The following is a 26,405-nucleotide window of genomic DNA, read 5'->3' as shown; positions in this document are numbered from 1 at the left end:
TGAATAATGTGGCTTGCCTCATGTGGCTGTGCGTGAAACCTATTTTTTTTTTTTTGAGTGTTTGCAAGATTTTAGCCCGGAAAGCTGCAAAGATAGTGAATGCAATATCTGGGGATTAAGAATGGACAGGTACCAGATGTCTTCCCCCATATCGTGCCAAGTAGTCTTGTTCGGAACCTACAGTGTTGTTCTCTGAAAGTGTTAAATTCTTTTCTGACAATCACCATACATGCATGGTGATTGTCAGAAGTCCCATAGTCGGTTAATTGAAGGACCATTTCAAGGGTCCTCAGAACAAGTCTTGTTGCCTGTTGGTAACTCGATGCAGTGTGTTCAACAGGAGAAATATGGACTTGAGATCCATAGTTTTGTCGTCGTGACTCTGGAGCATATGATACATTTATGGAAGGAATGGGAATGTTCTGATTTCTTGGAGGCAAATATTCAAAGGCATTTAGCTAGATAACTGAATTGTGAGTTATCTGGCTAAATGCCAACTTTTGAACATGTAAGGCTCCTATCTGACTGAAACTTAGCTGGATAAAAATGGGGCATGCTGGGGCAGAGAAAAGTTGTCCAGATAGCTTAGCCATTATTAAACTGTATCCAGCTAAGTTAACCAGATACTTTTAGGACTGCCGCACAGAGGTCCTAAAGTTATCTAGGTGTTTAGACATACAAACACCCCCTCCAAGTCCAGCCTGGAGGCCATGGCCCTCCAACACACCCTCCATGAGTGGATTTCAACATCGGGTCAATGGACCAATGGGGCTCTGCCTACCCCCATTCTGTGTTTCAAATGTTCTTAACTGGATGGGGATCCCCCCAAAGCCCTCCAAACCCCTCAAGCCAACCCCATCCCTACTTCCTTGTCTTGTATCTTCCCCCGGGACCAAGAGAGAAAGGTACTGCTTTCAGCAGAATATGTCATTGCCTGGACAGCCTCACTGGTAATGTAAGCTATTGCCATCACTGTAAGAGAAATACTTTTACAGCAAAGCTGAAAGCTTATGATACCAGCATTGCTGTCAAGGCAACAACTGACACCGGCAAGAGCAGTAGCATGTATACGGTCCCAACAGCCTTTGCCATTTGGGGGTGCTGGACACAGAGATAGGGATGCGGTTGGCTTAGAGGGAGGGTGGTGGGGGAGTCCCCCTACCCAGTTAAGAGCATTTGAATCGTGAGACGGGGACATCTGGCTCATCTCCTCAGGCCTTTTGGCCCAATACTTTTTAAAAAACATTTTGAGGGATGGGGGGACATGGCCCTCCAGTCCAATGTTGAAATCTACTTGGGGTTGCTGCTAAACTGGATTTGGGTTTTTTGGGGGTTTTGTTTTTTAATGTGTCAGCTTTTATATGGCTCAATTCCTTGAATATAGCTGCTTAAGCCTAAAGTTATCCTGCTACCTTTAGCTGGATAACTTTAAAGCTAATTGGCGACATCCAAAGATAGCTAATTAGGTTTAATGGGCTTCCAGACTGATGACAGTATCATGAATTGTTGTTCTGTCCCTTTTCACGTGGGCAGCCCTCAGCACCCCTTCTTATCTAGACAATGCCAGTCATTTGCTATTTTTCTCTGCTGCTCTCCACCTCCCCAGCCTCTCACTTTTATCATTTATTATTTATTTATTTAACAGTTTTTTATACCGACCTTCATAGTAAATTACCATATCGGATCGGTTTACAGTTTAACAAAGGGAAAACAACAAGAGTAACAAATTCACGTAAATGAAAGATAACAATAAGTAGGAATAAGTCAAAAATTACAATCAACAAGGGGAGAGAACATGGAAGCTTGCAACAAGCTGGAAGGAAGATAGGCCGGTAAAAGAAATTTTACCATAGAAAGTACAAGTTAAAAACTTAAAGACGGTGTTTTAACCTTAATGTCTCAGAGTCCATTTATTCCTTCATTGAAAAATGGAGTGCCAGACCGAGTAGCAATGAAGGCCAACTATTGATTGTCTGGTTCAGGGAAGGCTTGTTGAAAGAGCCAGGTCTTAAGTCCTTTTCTGAAAGTTAAAAGGCATGGCTCCAGTCTGAGGTTTGATGGGATACTGTTCCAGATCGATGGGCCTGCTATTGAAAAGGCTCTGTCTTTGGTCGTAACGAGGCGTGAGGCTTTAGTGGGGGGAACATTCAGAGTGCCTTTGTACATGTCTCTAGTTGGTCTGATAGAAGAGTAGAGTTTGAGAGGTATTTCCAGGTCAAGTTGAAGTTGATGATGGATAGTTTTATGGATTAAGGTGATTGATTTGTATAGAATTCTGTAATTTACTGGTAACCAATGTAGATTCCTGAGAATTGGTGATATGTGATCGTGGCGGCTGGTACTGGTTAACAATCTTGCTGCCGCATTTTAAATCATCTGCAGCGGTTTAGTAGAGGATTTGGGAAGTCCTAGTAGCAGGGCGCTGCAGTAGTCTATTTTGGCGAACAGTAACGCTTGGAGGACTGTCCTGAAGTCGTGGAAGAATAAGAGAGGTTTAAGTCGTTTTAGGACCTGTAATCTGTAAAAGCAATCTTTCGTTGTTGTATTGACCATTTTCCTGAGGTTTAGTCGGTTGTCTAGAATCACCCCAAGATCTCCCCAAGAATCACCCCAAGATCATCTGTGTCTCCCCCATGCCTAGCATAGGCCTCTCTCTTCTCACAATTGCTAGCAGAGAAATGGGCTTCTCTCTCCCCTGGCTTTCAGTTTCTGCTTCTATACCACTCCACAGCAGGAGTGAATAAGTCGTCTCATCTAAGGGGACATTGAAGCCATACTTCATGACCCTCTGCTGTTGTCAGCACCATAGATACAGCAGAAGTTTCAGATGAGAGCACATCTACTTATTGCATCATTGGTGGGAGGGGACAAGTAGTGTCACATTGTTGCTAGGATATCTTTTTTATTATTTGCTTTAGTTGTTTCTTTAGGCTTTTTTGTTTTATGTGTTTTGACAGTGTAACCATACCGTTGTACCTACAAGCTATCACTGTCTACCAGAAGCTTTTCCATAATAATGTCTAATAATTAACTTAAATTGTGAGCCCTCTGGGAAGAGGGAAATACCTACTGTATCTGAACGTAACTCACCTTGAGCTACCAGTGAAAAGGATGTGAACTAAATATTAGTAAATACCTAACTAGAAAAAAAGTAGTTATAAAATGTAAAGCAATAATGTAGCATAACAGTTTACTTGAGTTCAAGCTTTTCCAATTAAGTGCTGAAAGCATGGCACAACATTTATAAAAATACAGAAACAACAACAAAGCAGTTAAGACACATAAATAATTCATATAAAACAATTAAAAAATAGACTACAGAAAACAAAACACGTGGAACATCAGGTTTAGAAACTGGATTTCCTCTTTGTTTTGACCCTTTTTTTTTTTTTTTTGTTGTTGCTGTTTTTAATAACTTGCCTGGGTGATATCATTCCCAGAAAACCCTCCCTTACTCATCAGAGGGATATTGGAGCTCTCTTTGAAGGACTTTGGTTGCACCTCCAAATTGTACCCTTTCACATGAGGGGTCAAAGTCTGCCTCGAGCATGGCCTTTTGTGGCCTGCGATTCTTTCCCTCTAGTAAGGGAGCTGCACGCCGAATGTAATTGTTAACTTGGACAGGGGTGACACTAGTGGGAAGCACTGAGAGAGATCCTCCAGCTCAGCGCTTAACTTCGATTCAGCTTGGGAAAAGCGTGGAAAGGCTAAGAAGAGGAGAGCAGGCTTGGAAGAAAAGATTCTCTTTCCGCACTTCTCGTTGCCAATCCATTGTTGGAATTCCAGGCTGCTCTCTTGCTTCTCATTGTTAAAGGGAACCGATTCCCTGAGCATCTCCTGTTTTTAACCATAGGCCTTGTCTGGGGCTGGGGTGCAGGAGGATGCAATCCATACTTAGGTGTGGAGGGGAGGGAGGGAGGGAGGAAGAGAAATAAAATGAAAAGGTGGGGGAAAGGAGAGGATAAAAGGTACGGCAATGATGGGGTAAGGGTGTAGATCTCAGCACGGTGGAGAATGGGAAGCAGAATGAGATCTGGGAGGGAATTTATAAGGCAGATGGAAAAGATACACGGCAAGGAGAAAAGATATAGGAGGTGTCTTATTGAAGGCACTGCTAATTTGTTTTTTTTTGTGACTATATTTTATGCTGTATATTTGGATGTACAGTTAATAGACTGTTTTACTGATCCATATATAGGTTTGTACCTTGTTTTGAGCTCAGCATGAAGAGGCAAGTATCAGATGTTTCAAATAAATAATAGTTAAATAGAGGAAAAATGGCAAAGGGAGATACTTTAATGAGATAGTAAGAGAAGATACTTTGGAAAAAAATAAAGGAGAGAGAGAAGTCATGAAGATAAAAAGAAAAATGAATGAATAACACAAAGTGTGAGACATGAAAGCAAGAGAGAAAAGTCAGGCAAAAAAGTTAAGAATAGAGAAGAAAGTACCAGAAGAAGAGATGAATGATAAAATTGTAAAGAGGAACAGAGAGACCAAAAAAGTGGAGAAGAGGGTAAAAAACAAAGGGAACAATGCCTGAGAGACTAGAAAAAAAGGATTCATTAAGGTCAGTTTTCAAAGGGTTTAGAAGCCTTAAATTGACTTTTGAAAATTTACTAGGGCTGATTCAGCTGAATAAGGCAAAAAATAAGTCCATAAAAAGCAGTAAACAGAACGAGAGAAACTGGAAAACTATGAGCACAAATGCTCATAGTCTGGGCAATAAAATCCCAGACTTGCAAGCCCTAATGGTGGAGGTGGACTTGGACGTTGTTGTTGTTGTTGTTGTTATGGAGACGTGGTTCACAGAATCTCATGACTGGGATACGGCCATACCGGGCTATAACTTGTTAAGGAAGGGCAGAGAGGACAGAAAAGCAGGAGGAGTAGCTCTTTATGTCAAAAACAAAATCCAGGCAACTGAACTGCAAGGAATAGGGGGTAGAGAAGAAGCATTATGGGCCATCCTAAAAAAAAAAAAAAAAGAGGATGGTGCATCCATTTTTACTGGAGTGGTTTATAGACCTCTGCCTCTAATGGAAGAACTAGACAGAGAGCTGATTGAAGACATCTAAAGGGTGGGAAGGAAGGGAGATATGTTGATTGTTGGAGATTTTAATCTGCCAGATGTAGACTGGAAGATCTCTTCTGTGGAATCTAACAGAAGTAGAGAGATAGTGGATGCCCTGCAAGGGGCTCTGTTCAAATAAATGGTAATGGAACCCACGAGGGAGGGAGTTATTCTTGACTTAGTGCTCTCAAATGGGGATGACCTTTCTGTCATCTCTGGTACAAATGTCCATGTGAGGGCACCTTAGCACATGTGATCATCAACGGTATGGTTTGATATTGCAAATAGGATACAGAGAAGTCACATGAAGACCTGAGATTTAAACTTCAAAAAATAAGGACTTTGCTGAAATGGGAAAATTCCTGGAGATGGAACTTGACTGCGAGAAAATGGGAGAGGTGGAAAAACTGTGGGCCAAAGTAAAAGAAACAATTACAAAGGCAACTAATCTTTACAGTAGAAAAGTAAACAAAAGCAAGAGAAATAAGAAACCTATCTGGTTCTCAAAGGAGGTGGCTGATAAAATAAAAAGAACAGCGTTCAAGAACTATAAAGGATCCCAAAAAGAGGAACAAAGGGAAGAATATCTGGTTAAACTGAGGGAGACGAAGAAAGTAATCAGGAAAGCAAAAAGTCTGGTGGAAGAAAGGATTGCCAAAGAGGTAAAGAGAAGTGACAAAACGTTTTTCAGATACATCAGAGAAAGGAGAAAGGTCCGACGTGGTATAGTGAAACTGAAAGGTGAAAAGGATCAATGTGTGGAAAGAGATGAAGAAAAGGCGGAAATATTAAATAAATACTTCAGTTCGGTGTTCACTAAGGAAGACCCTAGAGAAGGACCATCACTTGTTAACAAGGCTGTGGGATGGGGGCAGATTTGACAAAACCCCATTTACAGAAGAGAATGTATGGGAAGAGCTAGGAAAACTGAAAGAGGACAAAACCATGGGGCCTGATAAGATTCATCCTAGGATATTGAGGGAACTCAGAGATGTGCTGGTGGGTCCGCTGAGTGACCTGTTCAATAGATCCCTGGAACAAGAGTGGTGCTGAGCGACTGGAGAAGAGCGGTGGTGGTCCTGCTTCACAAGAGTGGGAGCAGAGAGGAGGCTGGAATATACAGGCCAGTTAGCCTCACCTCAGTGGTGGGAAAATTAATGGAGACTTTACTGAAAGAAAGGATAGAGAACTACCTAAAATCTGGTGGGTTGCTCGATCCAAGACAGCACAGATTCACCAGGGGAAGGTCCTATCAGACAAATCTGATTTATTTCTTTGATTGGGTGACTAGAGAATTGGATCAGGGAAGAGCACTCAATGTGATTTACTTGGATTTTAGTAAAGCCTTTGAATACGGTCTTGCATAGAAGACTCGTGAACAAAATGAGAAGCTTGGGAGTGAGCGCCAAGTTGGTGGTGTGGATTACAAACTGGTTGACCGATAGAAGACAGCGGGTGATGGTAAATGGAACCTACTCTGAAGAGAGAATGGTGTTAAGTGGAGTGCTGCAGGGATCATGTTGGGACCGGTTCTGTTCAACATCTTTGTGAGCGACATTGCAGAAAGGATAGAAGATAAAGTTTGTCTATTTGCAGATGATATAAGATCTGCAACAGAGTGGACATGCTGGAAGGAGTGGAGAGAATAAGACATGAATTAAGGAAGATTGAAGAGTGGTTGAAGATATGGCAACTGGGATTTAATGCCAAGAAGTGCAGAGTCATGCATCTGGGATGAGGTAATCCGAAAGAACTGTATGTGAAGGGGGTGAAGCACTATTAAGCACGGAACAGGAGAGAGACCTTGGGATGATAGTGTCTAGTGATCTAAAGATGGTGAAGCAATGTGACAAGGTGATAGCTAAAGCTAGAAGAATGCTGGGCTGCATAGAGAGAGGAATACCTAGTAAGAAAAAGGAAGTTATAATCCCCTTGTACAGGTCCTTGGTGAGGCCTCACCTGGAGTACTGTGTTCAGTTCTGGAGACCGTATCTCAAAAGGATAAGTTCTTGGAGGAGAAGTCCATTACCTGCTATTAAGTTGACTTAGAAAATAGCCACTACTATTACTAGTAACAGTAACATGGAATAGACTTAGTTTTTGGGTACTTGCCAGGTTCTTATGGCCTGGATTGGCCACTGTTGGAAACAGGATGCTGGGCTTGATGGACCCTTGGTCTGACCCAGTATGGCATGTTCTTATGTTTTTATGACAAGATGGAGGTGGTCCAGAGAAGGGCAACCAAAATGGTGGTGGTGGTGGGGGGGGTCTCCATCAAATGACTTATGAGGAGAGGTTGAAGGACCTAAATATGTATACCCTATAGGAGACGAGGAGCAGAGGAGATATGATACAGACCTTCAGATACTTTAAATGTTTTAATGATGCACAATCAACAACAAACCTTTTCCACCTGAAAGAAACCAATAGAACTAGGGGTCATGAAATGAAACTTCAGGGAGGATGACTCAGAACTAATGTCAGGAAATATTTCTTCACGGAGAGGGTGGTGGACGCCTGGAATGCCCATTTGGAGGAGGTGGTGAAGACAAAAACGGTGAAAGATTTCAAAAGGGTATGGGATAAACACTGTGGATCCCTTAAGGCAAGAGGGAGGGGAATGTAGTAAGAGGCATGGGGCTAACTTACTGGTGTGGCGGATACTATCTTAACAAATAAGCCTTCATACTGTTGATGCAACTCCATCATTGCTCGCTGCTTCAACAGCAGGGGGAAAAGAGGAATTGGATTCAGACAACAACCAATAAGGACATTGAACTGTACAGTCTGGGAAAACAAATAAGCATGGGGGTAACTTGCTTGATGCGGTGGCTGCTACTCTTAACCAAAAAGCCTGAAGCTACACTTCTGATGCAACTCCAATATTGCTCTCTGCTTCAATAGCAGGGGGGTGAAAAGAAATTGGACTCAAGAGTCCTGACCTTGGCGGTCTGTGTAACTGATAAGTATGGGAAACTGATAACTGGGAGCTTGCTGGGCAGACTGGATGGGCCATTAGGTCCTTTTCTGCTGTCCCTTCTATGTTTCTATGCAACTTTAGCTCCTAATTTCCTCAAGTCCCTAAAGCCTAAAATGTGGGTGACCAAAGCACAATCCAGATGTATTCCACACATTAAGAAAGGTGGAAAGCAGGCAAAACAATTACCGGCATGGTTAAAAGGGGAGGTGAAAGAAGCTATTTTAGCCAAAAGATCTTCATTCAAAAATTGGAAGAAGGATCCAACAGAGGAAAATAGGAAAATGCATAAACGTTGGCAAGTTAAATGTAAGACAAGCTAAGAGAGAATTTGAAAAGAAGTTGGCCATAGAGGCAAAAACTCACAGTAAAAACTTTTTAAAATATATCCGAAGCAGAAAGCATGTGAGGGAGTCAGTTGGACCGTTAGATGATCGAGGGCTTAAAGGGGCACTTAGAGAAGATAAGGCCATCGCGGAAAGATTAAATGATTTCTTTTCTTCGGTGTTTACTGAAGAGGATGTTGGGGAGGAACCTGTACTGGAGAAGGTTTTCATGGGTAATGATTCAGATGGACTGAACCAAATCACGGTGAACCTAGAAGATGTGGTAGACCTGATTGATAAACTGAAGAGTAGTAAATCACCTGGACCAGATGGTATACACCCCAGAGTTCTGAAGGAACTAAAAAATGAAATTTCAGACCTATTAGTAAAAATTTGTAACCTATCATTAAAATCATCCATTGTACCTGAAGACTGAAGGATAGCTAATGTAACCCCCATATTTAAAAAGGGCTCCAGGGGAGATCCGGGAAATTTCAGACCGGTTAGCCTGACTTCAGTGCCAGGAAAAATAGTGGAAAGTATTCTAAACATCAAAATCACAGAATAAATAGAAAGACATGGTTTAATGGAACAAAGTCAGCATGACTTTACCCAAGGCAAGTCTTGCCTCACAAATCTGCTTCACTTTTTTGAAGGAGTTAATAAACATGTGGATAAAGGTGAACCGGTAGATGAGGTGTACTTGGATTTTCAGAAGGCATTTGACAAAGTTCCTCATGAGAGGCTTCTAGGAAAAGTACAGTCATGGGCCAGGTGGCGATGTCCTATCGTGGATTACAAACTGGCTAAAAGACAGGAAACAGAGATTAGGATTAAATGGACAATTTTCTCAGTGGAAGGGAGTGGGCAGTGGAGTGTCTCAGGGATCTGTACTGGGACCCTTACTTTTCAATATATTTATAAATGATCTGGAAAGAAATACGATGAGTGAGGTAATCAAATTTGCAGATGATACAAAATTGTTCAGAGTAGTTAAATCACAAGCAGATTGTGATAAATTGCAGGAAGACCTTGTGAGACTGAAAAATTGGGCATCTAAATGGCAGATGAAATTTAATGTGGACAAGTGCAAGGTGATGCATATAGGGAAAAATAACCCATGCTATAGATACACAATGTTAGGTTCCATATTAGGTGCTACTACCCAAGAAAGAGATCTAGGCGTCATAGTGGATAACACATTGAAATCATCGGTTCAGTGTGCTGCGGCAGTCAAAAAAGCAAACAGAATGTTGGGAATTATTAGAAAGGGAATGGTGAATAAAACGGAAAATGTCATAATGCCTCTGTATCGCTCCATGGTGAGACCGCACCTTGAATATTGTATACAATTCTGGTCGCCGCATCTCAAAAAAGATATAATTGCGATGGAGAAGGTACAGAGAAGGGCGGCCAAAATGATAAGGGGAATGGAACAGCTCCCCTATGAGGAAAGACTAAAGAGGTTAGGACTTTTCAGCTTGGAGAAGAGACGGCTGACGGGGAATATGATAGAAAGGTTTAAAATTATGAGAGGTCTAGAACGGGTAGATGTGAATCGTTTTTTTACTCTTTCAGATAATAGAAAGACTAGGGGGCACTCCATGAAGTTAGCATGTGGCACATTTAAAACTAATCGGAGAAAGTTCTTTTTCACTCAACGCACAATTAAACTCTGGAATTTGTTGCCAGAGGATGTGGTTAGTGCAGTTAGTATAGCTGTGTTTAAAAAAGGATTGGATAAGTTCTTGGACGAGAATTCCATTACCTTGCTATTAATTAAGTTGACTTAGATAATAACCACTGCTATTACTAGCAACGGTAACATGGAATAGACTTAGTTTTTGGGTACTTGCCAGGTTCTTATGGCCTGGATTGGCCACTGTTGGAAACAGGATGCTGGGCTTGATGGACCCTTGGTCTGACCCAGTATGGCATGTTCTTATGTTCTTATGAGTTAGAGCAGGGAGAAAAGTTAGCGGCTTAAGCACTGATTTTCTACACAGAGCCCATATGTAAGAAAATGATGAGCAGGACTGAATTTAGGTAAATTTTCAATTAAAAATCAAGGCTCCCAAATTTGACTGGAAATAGGCCCCTAAATTAAGTGCCTAAATGTAGGGGCTCAACTTCTTTTGAATATCAGCCTCATTGTTAAAAGTAAGACAGGAGCATGGGTACGGTGGAGAGAGAAGGCAACACAAAGAAGACAGGCAGAGAGTAAAGAAGCAGGCAATGGACAAAAAAAGGTGAAAAGGAAAACCACACGAGTAAAGAGACAAAAGAAGCAAGGTATGGACATAGGGAAGAGCGGAACATGGCAAAGAAGGGCAGGCACATGAGTAAAGCAGAGGAGAAGAGATTTTGACAGAGGAATCGCATGAAAACTTTGAAGATGTTGGAGAGAAATTGATGAAAACAAAAAAAAACCTAACTAAAATATTTGCATCTCTTTTTAGGAGAGAGAAAACACAGCTATGAAACTAGAGTGCAGGGCGACCATCTGACTCAGTCAGGTGACTCAGTCCTGCTTATCAACTTCTGCCTCAAAGGTTTTCACATTTAAAAAAAAAAAAAAAAAATTCTCAGAATGTGTGGAAACAGGATCTCAGAAACTAGGGCTACTATCTCTCTTTCTCATGACTTGGAGGTAGATCGTCCTTCCACTTGGGAGAGACTATAACTCAGTGCAGATGTGACTACAGGGAGAGGGAGGGGTCTTGCATGTCTGTCGAGAGCACGCAGGCCTTGCTTGTGTGTGCAATAGCAGGGAGAGCACGTTCTGTTGTATATGTGTGTAACTGTGGGGAAAAAAGGGACAGTAAGGGGGGAGGGGGTGTGGCTGGCTGTGGCTGTACCAGAGATGCCAGAATGGTGGCTGCAGTATGTTTGAGTTTTCTATTAATTGATTTAGGATGTGCGGTGCAGGGTGGACCTTCCAGTACAATGTGAATAGGGGAGGCTGGTTGTGTCCCCACTCTCCAACCTCCAGCTTTAACATCAGAATTACTCCCCCCACTGGCTCTTCTGGAATCTAAACCTCTCTGACAAGCTGAGCAGGCACTGACAGCAATTGAGGGGGGAACAAGAAACATAAGCATTAATAATATGTCTTCCTGTTTTTCTCTTTGCCATGTGATTAGGGCATTGATGACCTCACCGGGGAACCTCTTACTCAGCGCGAGGATGACAAGCCGGAAACTGTCACCAGGAGGCTGAAGGCGTACGAAGCGCTCACAAAACCTGTGCTAGAATATTATCAGTAAGCAACCGTTCATTAGTCTGGTGTTTCTCCTGCAGGTGTGTGGCAGCCCAGCCTGTTACGTTGCAGCTGGGATTGCTGTAGGAGGCAGGTGAGCCAGGCCTGCTCATTTGTCCAAGATTGTCGAATTGGGATACTTTCAAGCGGGAGCTGGAAAACCCCAGGACTGTCTAAAGTCATACTTTATTCAGTTTATTTTTTTGGTATTAAAATATTTTGGAAGTTTAAATGGGTGGTACTCCACCTTTCTCATGCAAACATGAGATACTTGTGAAAGAGACACTACATCAGAAGTACAGATTATTTTTGTAAATGCTTGTAAATTTAATGTAAACCTAATTTCTGTAAACAAGGCACCTAACCTTGTTTTCCCATGTTTATTTTCAGTTACTGTTCCATGTAAAGGCCTTTGCCTATTAGTTCGAAGTTAATTGTAAACCGATACGATGTGCAAACGGTTATCGGTGTTAAAAAAAATAAATAAATAAATACAGTATGTTATCATCTTTTTCATGTTCTCCCTTGGATTCTGCGCAGCTAGGAAAAGTCCGAGGTGCAAAATAGCTGCATTGAGGATGCTGTATAGCTACATGGGGCTTCAAGGCACTAGGCTGAGCAGCGCTGATATAAATTTTTATCTGCTGCCACCATTTTGGAAGTTGATTCTCTCCAGCCATATGGTATATTAATAAATTTGGTTACATGAATGTTTTTTTGTTTTTTTTAATCTACAGATGTTAAAACTGAAATGATGCTCCTGCTTGTACCGCATGTATTTCTGTCTATTTTACTTTTTTAAAATTTTATTTTACCCTTTAGAAACAAAGGTGTGCTGGAAACGTTCTCCGGAACAGAGACAAACAAAATCTGGCCACACGTGCACGCCTTCCTGTGTACCAAATTACCGGACGTGAGCCAGAAGGAAGCTGCTAGTCAGAGATGAGCAACGAATGGAAGGAGCCAGCTGAAACTGAAAGGACCCTGGACTGCACCTGCCAAAAAACAAACAGAAAAAAAAAATCAGAATATTTTGAAAATATATTACTGCATGGAAATAAATCTTTTGGTTTTCTTTTTGGCTGTGTATGAGGGAGCCTGATAATAGCTAAGGCCAGATCTATCTTGTGCCATCTGTAGCATTTTAGATTAATGCAGGATCATAACTGGCAAGTTTCATTTGGCCTTTGATTCTCATTGAAAAGCATATTTTGTATAACTGGATTTGCCTAATTCATATTTTAATAAAAAGAAATTTTTGTGATTTCTCACCATTTTAGGATCACAGTGTTTCCATTAATTGATCACAGGTGTCATAAAGAGATTTTTTAGATGTGTATTTATTTTTTTTTATTGTAGTGATTGTAAGAGGAGATAATTGTACATCTGGGGTTTGACTTTTTAAAGCATTTTATCTGAGGATTTTCCTGAAACATCTCAATAATGTACATTTCTGGGGGTAAATAATGAGTCACTGCACCATTTGGTGAACCCCCACGAGGTAATTTTAACCCAACAATGTTGGCTGCAATGATGAACCAAGTCTCTGTGAGGAATTATGCTTTCATTATTACCTAAGGAAACGAAGCACACAGTTTTTGTATGATCCAAACTCCACCCCCCAGTTCACAGGTAAAAGTATGTGTATTTTAGAGTTCTTTTACCTGAGACTAGAGTGGGGCAAAGCCCCTGATTTCCACAGGTAAAATGTTATTTCATCCCTGGAAAGGACATTCATTACGGCCTTCCCTGTGATGCTCAATGGAGAAGGTATGTCTGTGCTGTTTTTAATGATTTTGTTTCAATGATAAATTACTGGATTTTGATAATATCTAATATTAGAATTTACAGATTTTTTTTTTTGCCTCAGTTGCTGAGAGAGTTTTTCTGAATCCCTTGGTATTGTTTCTTGATTTCCACATAGATCTGTGAAGGCAAAAATGGATAAACTAACATCCTTAAAAACATTATGCTAGCAGCGTGCCAACTTCATTTTTACATTTTAGCATGTTAATAATTTTACCAGAGGAAAAACTGCAGTTTTATATCATTTCCTTCTTTCCCTTATTAAAAAAAACCATTTAAATTTATTTTCACTGATTTCACTTTTAAAAATCCAAACATAAAAATTGAAATGGAAGGAAGGGCCTCAAATTTCTATTAAAAAAAAAAAAAAAAGGAGGGGAGAAGTATTTTTCTAGTGTATGGCACATGCTTGCATAAAACGCAATAAGATAACGTATTTCCCCATGAAAACACAAAATAGCAGTTTAACAGGTTTGCTGTTTAAACTGCTTCATTTAGCTTTTGCCAAGTGGATGGAGCTTTACTCCTTTGGAAGATAAAATATGTTTGTGCAGGTTGCAGAGCTGGTCACAGAGTGTGTGGTCAGGGAGCTGCTCTCTGGTGAGGAAAGGAGAGCAGCTTGAGCAGCTAGGAAATTTAGAAAAAAAACAAAAAACTACAAGTAACTTTTTGTTTTATTTTATTTATTTATTTATTTTGTTCTAAAACCTGTTTTTCCCTAAAGGGTATATGTTAAAACTACGTACCAGAAAGTATAAGTTATGCACCACTACGGTTTGGGGTTATGTTGAATTGCTGCACTGAACTTCTGTAGTTTGCCAGCAGCTTGTAAATATTTTTAGCCTGGGCCATTTCAAATGAAGTACCAGTCCTCCTGTGCAGAGTGTTTTCCACACAGGGAAAGCCAGAAACAATCCATTAAATCAGGATTGTTCAACCTTTTGATGGGGGGGGGGGGGGGGCGCCACATGAACGATTGTTGAACAGCTCGCGGGCTGGATTAACAATATCGCTTTTATTAAAAACACCAAATTACAACTTGAGAACGTTTTTAGACCAGTGTAGTCCAACAGTCTACTCTAAAATTTAGATTCTAAAAAATTAACCAAAGTCTCTCATGTCATAATGACGCAACGTGATAAGCTAATCACATTCAGTGGGAAATCTGACACCGCTTTTGTTTACACAAGTAGTCTGTCAGTTCCAACTGTAGAGCTTGCAATGCGCAATGATGCTGTTAAATGTTCATCTGTAAGCCAAGAGTGTGACTTTGTTTTTGTGTTTTTCATTCTTGAAAACAACTGTTCACAACAGTAGGTGCTACTAAACAAAGCAATGAACTTCTTGGCATCTTGTGACAGATTGGGGAACCTATGTGGTGAAACATAAGAACTGTAAAATCTCAGTAGATCATGTTCAGTAAAAGCTCTCTTCAAGTCACTGTCATTCTTAATATCAATGAGTTCCATATGGTATTTATCAGCACAGTCTCGGCTCAGTTTGAAATGGATTACTTAGTAGCTTTATGACATCAGTATGTTTTCTGAAAACCTTGAACCTTTGTTTGAAGTCATCAATCAGTATGGCGACTAATTCTGTGTACTTCTCATGTTGCACTGTGTCAGTAGGTCTTGTGGAAAGAACTGTTAAGTGTACAACTTTCTTCAGAATCAACTGTGAATGAATAAGCTCCAATTTATCAATGAATGTAATGACATGTTCGTACAATTTGTGCACCAGATGATTCTTTCCTTGATGTTTCACGTTCAAGTCTGCTATATATTTGGTCATATCAACCAGAAATACGAAGTCATTCACCATGAATTATCATCTAGGAAACTTATATCCTGCCCTTTGTTAGCCATGAATGTCTTTATTTCATCACGTAAACTCCAGAATCTGGATAGCGTGCCTGACCTGCTGAGCCATCAAACTTGGCTGAAATAAATCAAATCATCATGATCTGAGCCCACTTCCTCCAGAAAAGATTTAAACAGCTTGTGATTCAGACCTCTGGATCATATGAAGTTGACACTTGATACAACTTTTTCCATCACATTCTTCATTTCCAGTTTGTTGGCACATGAGTTTTCCTGGTGAATGATGCAGTTGTGTATGACGACTTCCTGTGGCACTGATTTCTCCAACAAGGTTGCAAATCCGTTCTGCTTCCCTACCATGGCTGGTGCTCCATCTGTTGTTATGCCAATCAGCTTGTTCTCACACAGATTGAACTTCTCCATTACCTGCTTGACTTTATCCTTTCCTGTCGTCGTGCCCTTCATAGGACAGATATCAAACAGTTCCTCGATGACGGAAAATGTTTCTGTAACTTCTCTTACAAATATTTCCAGTTGAGCTGTGTCACTTATGTCTGTGCTCTCATCAACTGCTAAGCTGTAAAACTCGCAAAGTCTCTTAAATGTTTGTCGCCAGGTCATCAACTCTTCTAGCAATGGTCTGATGAGAAAGGCTGACATTTTGCACAACAGAATTCTTATCTGGGCAAACCACATCCGTAAACAGTTTCAAGCATTCCTTAACCAAATTCCTATCTGCAAAAGGTTTTCCTCTCTTGGCTATGATTTTGCTATTAAAAAGCTGACCTTTCATGCTGCTTCGGAACTCTGATTGGCTACTTTAAACAAAGACTGTTGCTGACGATTCTTTGTTTCAACAAGTTGATGCGATCAGTTCGTGGTTGACCAATGAGGCTATCTAATTTACTTGCATGCTTTGTAGTGTAATGTCGCTTTATGTTGTACTCCTTTTGAACAGCAATTGTTTTTTGGCAAATCATGCACAAAACTTTACCTACATGTTCCATCACGAAAAAGTCATCTGTCCACGAACTTTTGAATATGCAGTTTTCGACATCAACTTTACATGTTTTACTCATTTTTGCTGTCAATATTTACAATGGGTGTCTGTAAAAAATGGACTGAAACAGACTTTAACTCTCTCCCTCTGCCCCCTTCTCAGGCAACTACTCTGTGTCCCCTCCTTATGCAGCTCTTCTACACACACACACCCCTTCAGGTCCAACACATCTCCAGGTCTCCCACATATCCCCCCCTTCAGGTACAGCACAGCTCCAGCTCGCTCACACACACACTGTTATCTCCCCTCGTACTCCCCACCCTCAGATCCCCGATTCTACCCCCTCACCTCCTGCCTGCCGGGTCGATCATTGCTGGCGGCAAAAGTGATTAAAGGTTTCCTTCGCCTTCCTCTGCTGGCATCTGGGCCTTTTCTGCTACACAACGTCTTGCCAGCGTGGCAACAGGAACTTGTATCAGAGAAGGGTGGGACGCAGTGTAGAAGAAAGGCCACGATGCCAGCAGAGGAAGGAGAAGGAAACCTTTAAATGCCTTTGCTGCCGGCGCCGATCAACCCGGGACCCGGTGGGTGGGAGGTGAGGGGGTAGGGTGGGACATGGGAAGACGAGATGTTGCCCGAGTAGTTCATCCACCCCTGTTGCAGCACGTGGCTCAGAATGTGCAGGCTTCTTTGCCCAGAAGGTTTTTTTTTCCCCCCTTGGAAAGCAGCCGCAACCCCAAATGAGAATTCTGCGACCCACCATTTGGGAACTGCTGCTTTAACAGCTGCTAGATATGGAAGGGAATTTATCCTTGCACCCGACCCGTGGGCCGGATAGAAAGGCTTGGCGGGCCACATGTTGGACAACCATGCATTAAATTGTCTGAGTGAAGGATTTTGTAAGCCTAAAGCACTTGGTTCATGTCAGATCACTGCATAGATCAGATCCCTTTTTTTCCTCCTCCTTCTCCCCTCCCCCGACCATCCTCCCTTACTTGATGTTTCATCCAGCAGTAAATAAAGCGTGAGTTGTTGTTATGGCTGAATTGGGACCTATTTGAGGACAGGGTCCCTTAGGAGGAAAAAGAGACTTTTTGATTTGCCTTACATCTGATTACCATATCTGTGCAGTGTAATAATGCAGATATTGTACAGAAAAATGCCAGACATCTGTAAAAAGTTCTATAATAGGTCCCTGTTATTTGAATAGAAGTATTACTTTCATTATCAACTGTTACAGGAGAGGACTCGCTTTCTGCTAGGATCAAATGTGCAAATAAAAATCCCTGTGTCTGTCTCTAAAATGCTCTGGCCAGCAATTGTTTTATTTTTCATACTTATTTTTTTTTAAAAACATGTCATTTGGAGCCCTCAGCTTTTCTTTTGGTTGGGAGGTAAGCAGTAGTTTCCTCCTGCTCCCTTTCAGCTTCTTTCTCAATTGGAACCAGCCCTTACTGGCACTGTGGTGCTAAGAGCTGTCATATGCAGTTGGCTGGGATTTCTCCTCTCTGCCCCATCAGCGCAGCGATGGCCCCACTGGTTGAGAGGCTCCCTCTAGAACCCAGCCGTGTATGCTATTGGCCAGCCAGTAGTTGGTGGCATTGCGCAATGACTGAGACTCCTTCATTTAAGTGCTGTAAATGTCTCCTCAGCATCCCCAACCTCTGCAGGGCCTGAGCAGCAGAAGCAAGGCTCGGAAACCGAACCCAAAAGTCCCACATGGCAGTAGTCATTGGGCCTGCAAGGTATTAGAACATAAACATATGATGGGTCAGACCAAAGCTCCATTGAGCCCAGCACCCTGTGAACAGCGAGTAAAGGAGGAATCTGTTATGAAGAATAACAGAAACAAATTAAACTAGAGGGGAGAGTAAGCACAGCTGCCACAAGCTGAAGTATTAAGGAAGCTTTGAACCTCTTACATGTAAAATGGTTTTCTGTTAAATGATTCTTTTTAAACAGACTTGCTCACTTTAGCCCCACCTCCTTTCCTATTTCTTGTATTCACACAAACACAATTAGAATACCTTAAAATAGAGTTAAACAGTTTATAAACCCTCAGGACACCACAATCCACTGAGTATCGGGGTGGCATCTGCCACCCCCATACTCCTTCAACAAGTAGGCCATAAAGCCAACATCTCTCACTGCATGCCATAGGACTACCTCAGGCCAGCAGCATTTTCTCTAATTCCTATGGCACCACTATTCCTCTTCCTCATGCTAAACCTCCCCACTCTTATGCCCCCACTGGAAACCATTGCAAGTATCAAGTACACTGTCTACATTTTCCACCTCCCCAGCCATTCTTTCTTCTGCCCCACCTAATGCTCTTGAGCTTCAAACTATTCTTATTGCCAGCCAGCCTTCACTTTTCTCCCTGAGCGTACCTTATATTTGTCACTGCCATCCACTTCTACTCTGCACTTTCTTCTCCCCCTCCTTCTTTCAGCTGGTGACATCAATCCAATCCTGGTCCTCCAAGACGACTGTCACCCCCATCTGAATACTTCAGCCTAACCTTATCCCCATCTCCCTCTTCTTTCCCTTTCTCGTGTTGCTTGTAGAATGCTTGCACTGTTTCCCTAAGCTTGCCTGCATTCATGACTTCTTTCTTTGTTTCTCATTCTCTCCATTTGCTTTGGCTGAGACCTAGGCTTTCCCCTGAGTTCTCTGCTCTCTGTTGTGGAGCTTATCATTTCTCCCATATGCCACGGTTGATAGTTGTCAGACTGCTGCTCTCCTCCTGCAGGTTGCAGCCTCAAGCTCACGCCCTTTTTTTTCCTTTTGAGGCCCACTCCATCTCTCTCACTTCAACTGTCAACCTCCTGCTAAACTCCCCTGTTCCTTTCTTGCTGACTTTGTCCAGGCTTTTTTTTTCCTGAAACCATCTTTCCCTTCCCTTATTCTTGGGGATTTTAACCTCCATGTTGATGACCCTTCTGATTCTTTTGTCTCAAAGTTCCTTGCCTTAACCTCCTTGACCTCAAGCTGTGCTGATCCCACTCACCAGCATGGCCACCACCTTGACTTAGTCCTTTCTTCCCCCAACAGCACTCTCTCAGACTTCTCCATCTCTGTTCTGCTCTCTGGCCATCACTGAATAGCTTTCACTCTTAATGTTTGCACTTAACTTCCCTGCAGTCTCATCCAATCACTACCAGCACCTTCAGTAATATTCAGGCTATTCACCCCTGTGTCCTCTCTGGTACTGTCTCTTCTCCTGTATAAGCCATGTCAGATGCTGTTGAAGAGGCAGTTTCTTTTTATAACATTATATTCTTCTCTGATTTGGACAGTCTTGCTCCACCCTTCCCCCATCCTGTAGGACATGTCAAACATTAACCTTGTCTCACCTCTAGAGTTTGCATCTTGTGTTCCTGTGCCCATTCTGCTGAGTGTCTGGCTGAAGTATTATTCCCATGCCGATTTCATTTCAAACTCATGCTCACCTCCTGGTCTGCTATTGCACTTGACAAACAAGATTATTATCCCCAATCTGACAAACAATTTTGTCTTCAATCCCCACCCTCTCTTTTGCACAATTACTGCATAGAAACATGTTGACTGAAAAAGACTATATGGCCCATCAGGTCTGCCCATCCATCCAATTAATTTAGCATTATAATTCTCATTACTTCCTTAGCGATCCCTTGTATTTATCCCATGTTTTCTTGAATTCAGATACTTTTTTTTTTATCTTCACCACTTCCATTGGGAGGCTTTTCCACACATCAATCACCCTCTCAGGAATATTTCTTTACAAAGTTTACTCCTCTGTCTACCCCCTTTCAACCTTATCTCATGACCCCTTGTTCTAGAGCAGGGCTTCCCAAACCTGTCCTGGGGATCCCACAGCCAGTCGGGTTTTCAAGATATCCATAATGAATATGCATGAGATACGTTTGTATACCATATATGCTTCATTGTGGATATCCTGAAAACCCGACTGGCTGTGGGGTCCCCAGGACAGGTTTGGGAAGCCCTGTTCTACAGCCTTCTTTCATTGAAAAAGGTATACCTCCTGTGCATGGAAACCCTTGAGATATTTGAATGTATCATATCTCCCCCTTTCTTGCCTTTCCTGTAGGGTACACATGTTTAGTTAGATCTTAAGTCGATCCCCATATGCTTTAGAATGAAGACCACTGCCCATTTTAGTGACCACCCTCTGGCCTGACTCCATCCTGTTTGTATTCTTTTGAAGGTGCGGTTTCTAGAATTGTACATAGTATGCCAAGTGAGGTCTGACCAGGGACCTATTGTTGAGAATCAGGAGGTGGATCCTTGGTCCGACAGGCGGAGAGGTGATGAAGTAGATCTCCGCTTGATGGAGTAGGTCGGAAGGCAGTGCCGCCACTGTAGATGGACGGTCTTCACCCTGGAAGTCCATGACCCCTCCAGGGAATCCTGTGGAGGCCCAGACCGCTGGGATTGAGGTGGCTTCACCCTGGAGACCCACGGTCCCCCCAGGAGGAGCCCGTAGGGACTCGGGCTGCTGGGACTTAGGAGAGTGGCAGGCGGCGTAAATTAGTAGGCAGACCAGGTTCAGGGCAGGAGACTGAAGACGTTGTCGAGTAAACGGCCCAGGATCAAGGCAGGCAGCTGAAGACGTGGTCGTGATAGGCAGGCAAGGTCAGGCAGGCGGGATCGGGCAGGCAGACAAGCAGGAGCAGGCAGGCCGAAAGCAGGAACAGGCAGGAAGGCAGACAAGGCAGGAAAGCAGACAAGCAGGATCAGGCGGGTAGACAAGCAGGAACAGGCAGGCAGGATCAGGCAGATGAGCAGGATCAGGCAACTCTCCACTCTAAACGAGTCGACCGCATTGCAAGGCGAAGTCCTGGGATCAGACGCCGGGTTTAAATCCCCCTCGGCGTCTGACATCATTGCAGGAGGCCGGCACAGTTTTCGTGCCAGAGGCCCTTTAAAAGGGTGCCTCTTGCGCGCACGCGCGAGCCTAAGGGGCGGGGTCAGATAAGTCTTCGGCAGCGTCTCCCTCGTGGGGACGCCGCGATGTAGGCCCAAGCGGCCCAGAGGATTCGGGGACTCGAGTGGCGTTTTCCGGGGCAGAGAAGGTAAGGGTCCGGTCGCGAGGTTTGCGACCGGAACCGCAACAGTACCCCCCTTCTTACGCCCCCTCCACAGATGACCTGGTTTTCCAGGGTTATCTTGGTGAAACTGGAACAGCAGAGACTTATCCAAAATATTTCGAGCAGGCTCCCAGGTGTTGTCCTCAGGTCCACACCCCTCCCAGGCCAGAAGGTACTCCCAACGACGATGATGAAAGCGAACGTCCATTACTTCACACACTTGATAGGTTGCCTCGCCTTGTACTGGGGAAGCAACAGGATCAGGTACAGGATGATGGAATCTGGAGAGCACCACTGGTTTCAGCAAGGACACGTGGAAAACGTTGTGGACACGCATTGTGGAGGGCAGACGAAGTCGGTAAGACACTAGCCCTTTCTCTCTGCCACCCGAAAAGGTCCACAATATCTGGGTGCCAACCTCCAAGACGGGTCACACAGATGAAGATTCTTAGCGCTCAGCCAGACTTTATCGCCAGGTAGGAAGACCAGTGCTGGGCGCCGATATCGATCGACCACTTTCTGAGACCGCTTAGCTGCCTCCGAGAGCTGTAGTTGAACGGTTCTCCAGAGATTGTGTGCATGATGGGCTGATGATTGTGCTGCCGGCGATGGAACAGGCGTCAGTATTGGGACTGGGGGCCTGAGCTTTCGCCCGAACACAATCTGGAAAGGGGATTTCCCGGTAACCGAGTGGGTGTGATTGTTATAAGAAAACTCAGCCCATGGGAGTAATGCCATCCAATTGTCTTGTTTCTCGTTCGCAAAGCTTCGGAGAAAGACCTTCAATGAACGGTTCATTCACTCCGTTTGCCCATTGCTCTGAGGGTGGAAGGCTGTAGACAGATTTAACTGTACTCCGAACTTCTTGCATAGTGCTCGCCAATAACAGGCAGTGAACTGGGATCCATGGTCAGACACTATGCTTTGCGGGAGGCCGTGTACTCGAAAGATGTGTTGTGCAAATAGCATAGCCAGTTCAGGTGCCGTCGGGAGTTTGGGCAGAGGAACCAGGTGGACCATCTTAGAAAAACGGTCCACTGTGACCCAAATGACCGTGTTCCCCTCAGAGGGTGGTAGCTCTACCACAAAATCAGTGGCTATATGCGTCCAAGGCTCGCCAGGTATCGGCAAGGGTTGTAAGAGACCCCAGGGACGGCCATTTAAAGGCTTCTGCCTGGCACAAGTAGGGCAAGAATCCACATAGAGCTGAATATTTCGTTTTAAGTTGGGCCACCAATAATAGCGATTGAGGAGGTCGAGAGTTCTCTCTCTGCCCGCATGTGCACCTGTGAGAGAGTCATGAGCCCAGCTTAAGACCCTTTTGCGATCCCTGCGCGGAACGACCACTCTCTCAAAAGCAGTTACCGTGGTGCTGGACAAGTTGATCTTAGCAGGGTCTATGATGTACTGTACCTTTTCCTCCAAAATAGAGTTGCAGGATAAGGCATCCGCCTGGACATTCTTTGAAGCCGGTCGGTATCGAAGTATGAAATCAAATCGATTGAAAAACAGAGACCAGTGAACCTACCTGGGGTTCAATCGTTGAGCTTGGCATAAGAACTACAGGTTTTTGTGATCACTATATACGGTCATGGGGTGGTTGGCTCCCTCCAGCCAGTGTCTCCACTCCTCAAATGCCAGTTTGATGGCCAACAGTTTTGTCCCCGATACTGTAGTTGCACTCTGCGGGGCTAAACTTCCTGGAGAAGTATGAGCAGGGCATCAAGCGACCCGCACTAGAAACTTGGCATAGCACTGCACCAACTGCGATACTGGATGTGTCTAGCTCCACTATAAATGGACGAAGTGGGTCCAGGAGATGAAGACATGTCTCCAGCAGGAAGGCCCCTTTGAGTTTCTCAAAGGCCTGACAAGCCTCGTTAGGCCAAACTTGAGCGTCCACTCCCTTCTTGGTTAGGGCAGTCAGGGGCGCTACTAAGCGTGAGTATTGAGGTATAAAGTGTCTATAGAAGTTTGCGAACCCTAAAAAGCATTGTAAGGCCTTCAGGCCCGTGGGACGGGGCCACCCTTTAATGGCTGATACCTTCTCCGGGTCCATGTGAAACCCTGCTGCGGAGATGATGTATCCCAGGAATGGCAGTGATTCTTGCTCAAATAAGCATTTCTCTAGTTTTGCGTATAAATGGTTGTCTCGGAGAATCTGCAACACTTGCTTAACGTGCTGATGGTGAGAATTCAAGTCCCATGAGTAAATGAGGACGTCATCTAAATACACGATTACTGAAGAATTCAACATTTCGCGCAGTACTTCATTCATTCATTAAGTGCTGGAAGACAGCTGGGGCATTACATAGACCAGACGGCATTACCAAGTACTCGTAATGCCCATCCCGGGTGTTAAAGTCCGTCTTCCATTCATCCCCGGGACGGATTCGGACCAGATTGTATGCCCCCCTTAGATCCAGCTTTGTGAAAATTCTGGTTCCTTGAAGTTTGTCCAGGAGTTCAGGGATTAACGGAAGGGGGTAGCGATCCTTCTTAGTGATAGCGTTTAAACCCCGGTAATCGATGCAAGGTCTCAGAGACCCATCCTTTTTCCCTACAAAAAAGAACCCTGCCCCAGCGGGGGACGTGGAAGGGCGGATGAACCCCTTGGCGAGGTTCTCAGTGATGTATTCCACCATGGCCTGCATATCCGGGTGAGATAAGGGGTATACCCTTCCCCGGGGTGGCGTGGTCCCGGGCAGAAGCTCTATTGCACAGTCGAACGGACAATGTTGAGGCAAGATCTCCGCTTTTTCTTTAGAAAATACGTCTGCGAACTCCTCGTAAGGAGCCGGTAGTGACAAGTCCGTCTGTGCCAAAGTTATTCGCTGGATCTGAGGAGTTTTGATACAGTTCCGAAGGCAATGAGAACTCCACCGAGCGATTTGCAAAGAGTCCCAATGGATCACCGGAGAATGTTGTCGCAACCAGGGTAATCCGAGGACCACGGGATGTACTGCCTTCTCCAGAATCAGGAATGAGATCTTCTCTGAGTGCAGAATCCCGGTCTGTAGGGTAACGGGTACGGTGACCGTCGAGATGGTGCCAGGAAGCACCGTACCCCGGTAGATGTGATCAGCAGCGGTGGTACATGAGGCAGCGTGGGGATCTGGAGTTGTTGTACCAACTCTTGGAGAATAAAGTTCCCCCCTGAACTGGAATCGATGAAGGCCAAGGTCTCAAACGAAGCTCCTGAGTATTTCAAAGTTATTGGTACCGTACATTGAGGAGCAGAATTGATGCAGCCTAGGAGTAGCTCCCCAGATCCTCCTAGGCCTTGGTGTTTTCCGCCCTCTCCTTACACTGGTTCAGGAAATGACCTTTCCTACCGCAGTATAGGCATAACCCCAGGGCTCGGCAGCGTCGCTTCTCCTCGGGGGAAAGTGAGGTACGCCCCAGTTGCATGGGTTCCTCCGTGTGGTGTTCCGGGGGTGCCAAGGCACTCTTGGTAGTTGGCATCAGAGGCCTAGAGAAGGCTGGAGCCAGAGGAGCCATCCGGCGCAGCGGCTATCCCTCCCTGGCCCTCTGCTGGAGGCACCGATCAATGCACCCGGCGACGTCAATTAGTGCGTTGAGATCCTCAGGGAGATCCCGGGCGGCTAGCTCATCTTTGATCCTTGCCGAGAGACCCGCCAGGAACACTCCGCTTAAGGCCAAGGTACGAAATTCGAGGGCATACTCTGCCAAGGAGCGAGCACCTTGGCGTAGTTGAAGCAACTCCGAGGTCGCGGAAGCCATACGAGCAGGTTCATCGAAGGCCAATTGGAAATTTTCCACAAACAGCAGCAGATTGTGGAGCATGGTGTCATTCCGCTCCCACATGGGTGACGCCCAGTGTAATGCCCATCCGCCTAACAGGGAGAAGATGTAAGCCACTTTAACCGAGTCCATGGGGAACTGTGCAGGCAGCAAGGAGAACTGCACGAAGCACTGGTTCAAGAAACCCCGACATGCTTTTGACTCCCCTGAAAAGCAGGACGGAGCTGGTAGTTGAGTGACCCCTCCAGGGAATCCTGTGGAGGCCCGGACTGCTGGGATTTAGATAGCTTCACCCTGGAGACCCGCGGTCCCCCCAGGAGGAGCCCGTAGAGACCTGGGCCACTGGGACTTAGGGGAGTGGCAGGCAGCGTAGATGAGTAGGCAGACCAGGTTCAGGGCAGGAGGCTGAAGACGTGGACGAGTAAACGGACCAGGATCAAGGCAGGCGGCTGAAGACGTGGTCATGACAGGCAGGCGAGGTCATGCAGGCGGGATCTGGCAGGCAGACAAGCAGGAGCAGGCAGGCAGACAAGCAGGATCAGGCAGGCAGACAAGCAGGAGCAGGCGGGCAGACAAGCAGACTAGCAGGATCAGGCAACTCTCCACTCTAAACGAGTCGATCGCGTTTCAAGGCAAAGTCCTGGGATCAGACACCGGGTTTAAATCCCCCTCGGCATCTGATGTCATTGCAGGAGGCCGGCACAGTTTTCGCGCCAGAGGCCCTTTAAAAGGGTGCCTCTTGCGCGCGAGCCTAAGGGGCGGGGTCAGAGAAGTCTTCGGCAGCGTCTCCCTCGTGGGGACGCCGTGATGTAGGCCCAAGCGGCCCAGAGGATTCGGGGACTCGAGCGACGTTTTCCGGGGCAGAGAAGGTAAGGGTCCGGTCGTGAGGTTCGCGACCGGAACTGCAACACCTTTACAGGAGCAATATCATCTCCCTTTTTCTGCTGACCATTCCTCTTCCTATGCAGCCATGCATAAAAATTATAGCTGAATCCATGGCTTTGAAAAATTGCTAGTGGAGTTAAGAAAATATTGAAAAAAATAGGAGCCAGAACAGAACCCTGAGCAGCTCCACTAATGAGACTTAATTTTTGTCAGTGAGCTATCCCAGCTAATGTGAAAAATACAGATTATCAACAATGATTTCAACCAATTCAATTCTGTTCCTTCTAAGCCCCGATTGACAAGTCTTGAAATAAGTAACTGATGATCATGTAGGTAGCAACTGTCATATCAATAAAAACCATAAGAGCATTAATACCCTTATGTTCTAATCAGATCGCACATA

General features: G+C 44.4%; 1 protein-coding gene across 2 annotated transcripts in view; it reads left to right on the top strand.

Moving 5' to 3' along the window:
- Positions 1-12,918, top strand: part of AK3 (adenylate kinase 3) — a 42,811-nt gene extending 29,893 nt beyond the window's left edge. For both annotated transcript variants that reach the window (XM_029613552.1, XM_029613547.1), the window contains exons 4-5: positions 11,521-11,639; positions 12,459-12,918. In XM_029613552.1, coding sequence (XP_029469412.1) covers positions 11,521-11,639; positions 12,459-12,582 — 243 coding nt within the window. In that variant the 3' untranslated portion in view covers positions 12,583-12,918. The remainder of the gene's footprint in view (positions 1-11,520; positions 11,640-12,458) is intronic.
- The last annotated feature ends 13,487 nt before the right edge of the window (positions 12,919-26,405 follow it).

This window comes from Rhinatrema bivittatum, chromosome 1 (genome assembly GCF_901001135.1).
Source record: "Rhinatrema bivittatum chromosome 1, aRhiBiv1.1, whole genome shotgun sequence".
Taxonomy (NCBI): Eukaryota; Metazoa; Chordata; class Amphibia; order Gymnophiona; family Rhinatrematidae; genus Rhinatrema; species Rhinatrema bivittatum.
Note: the sequence above shows the minus strand (reverse complement) of the source record. Positions and strands in the feature narration are given on the sequence as shown.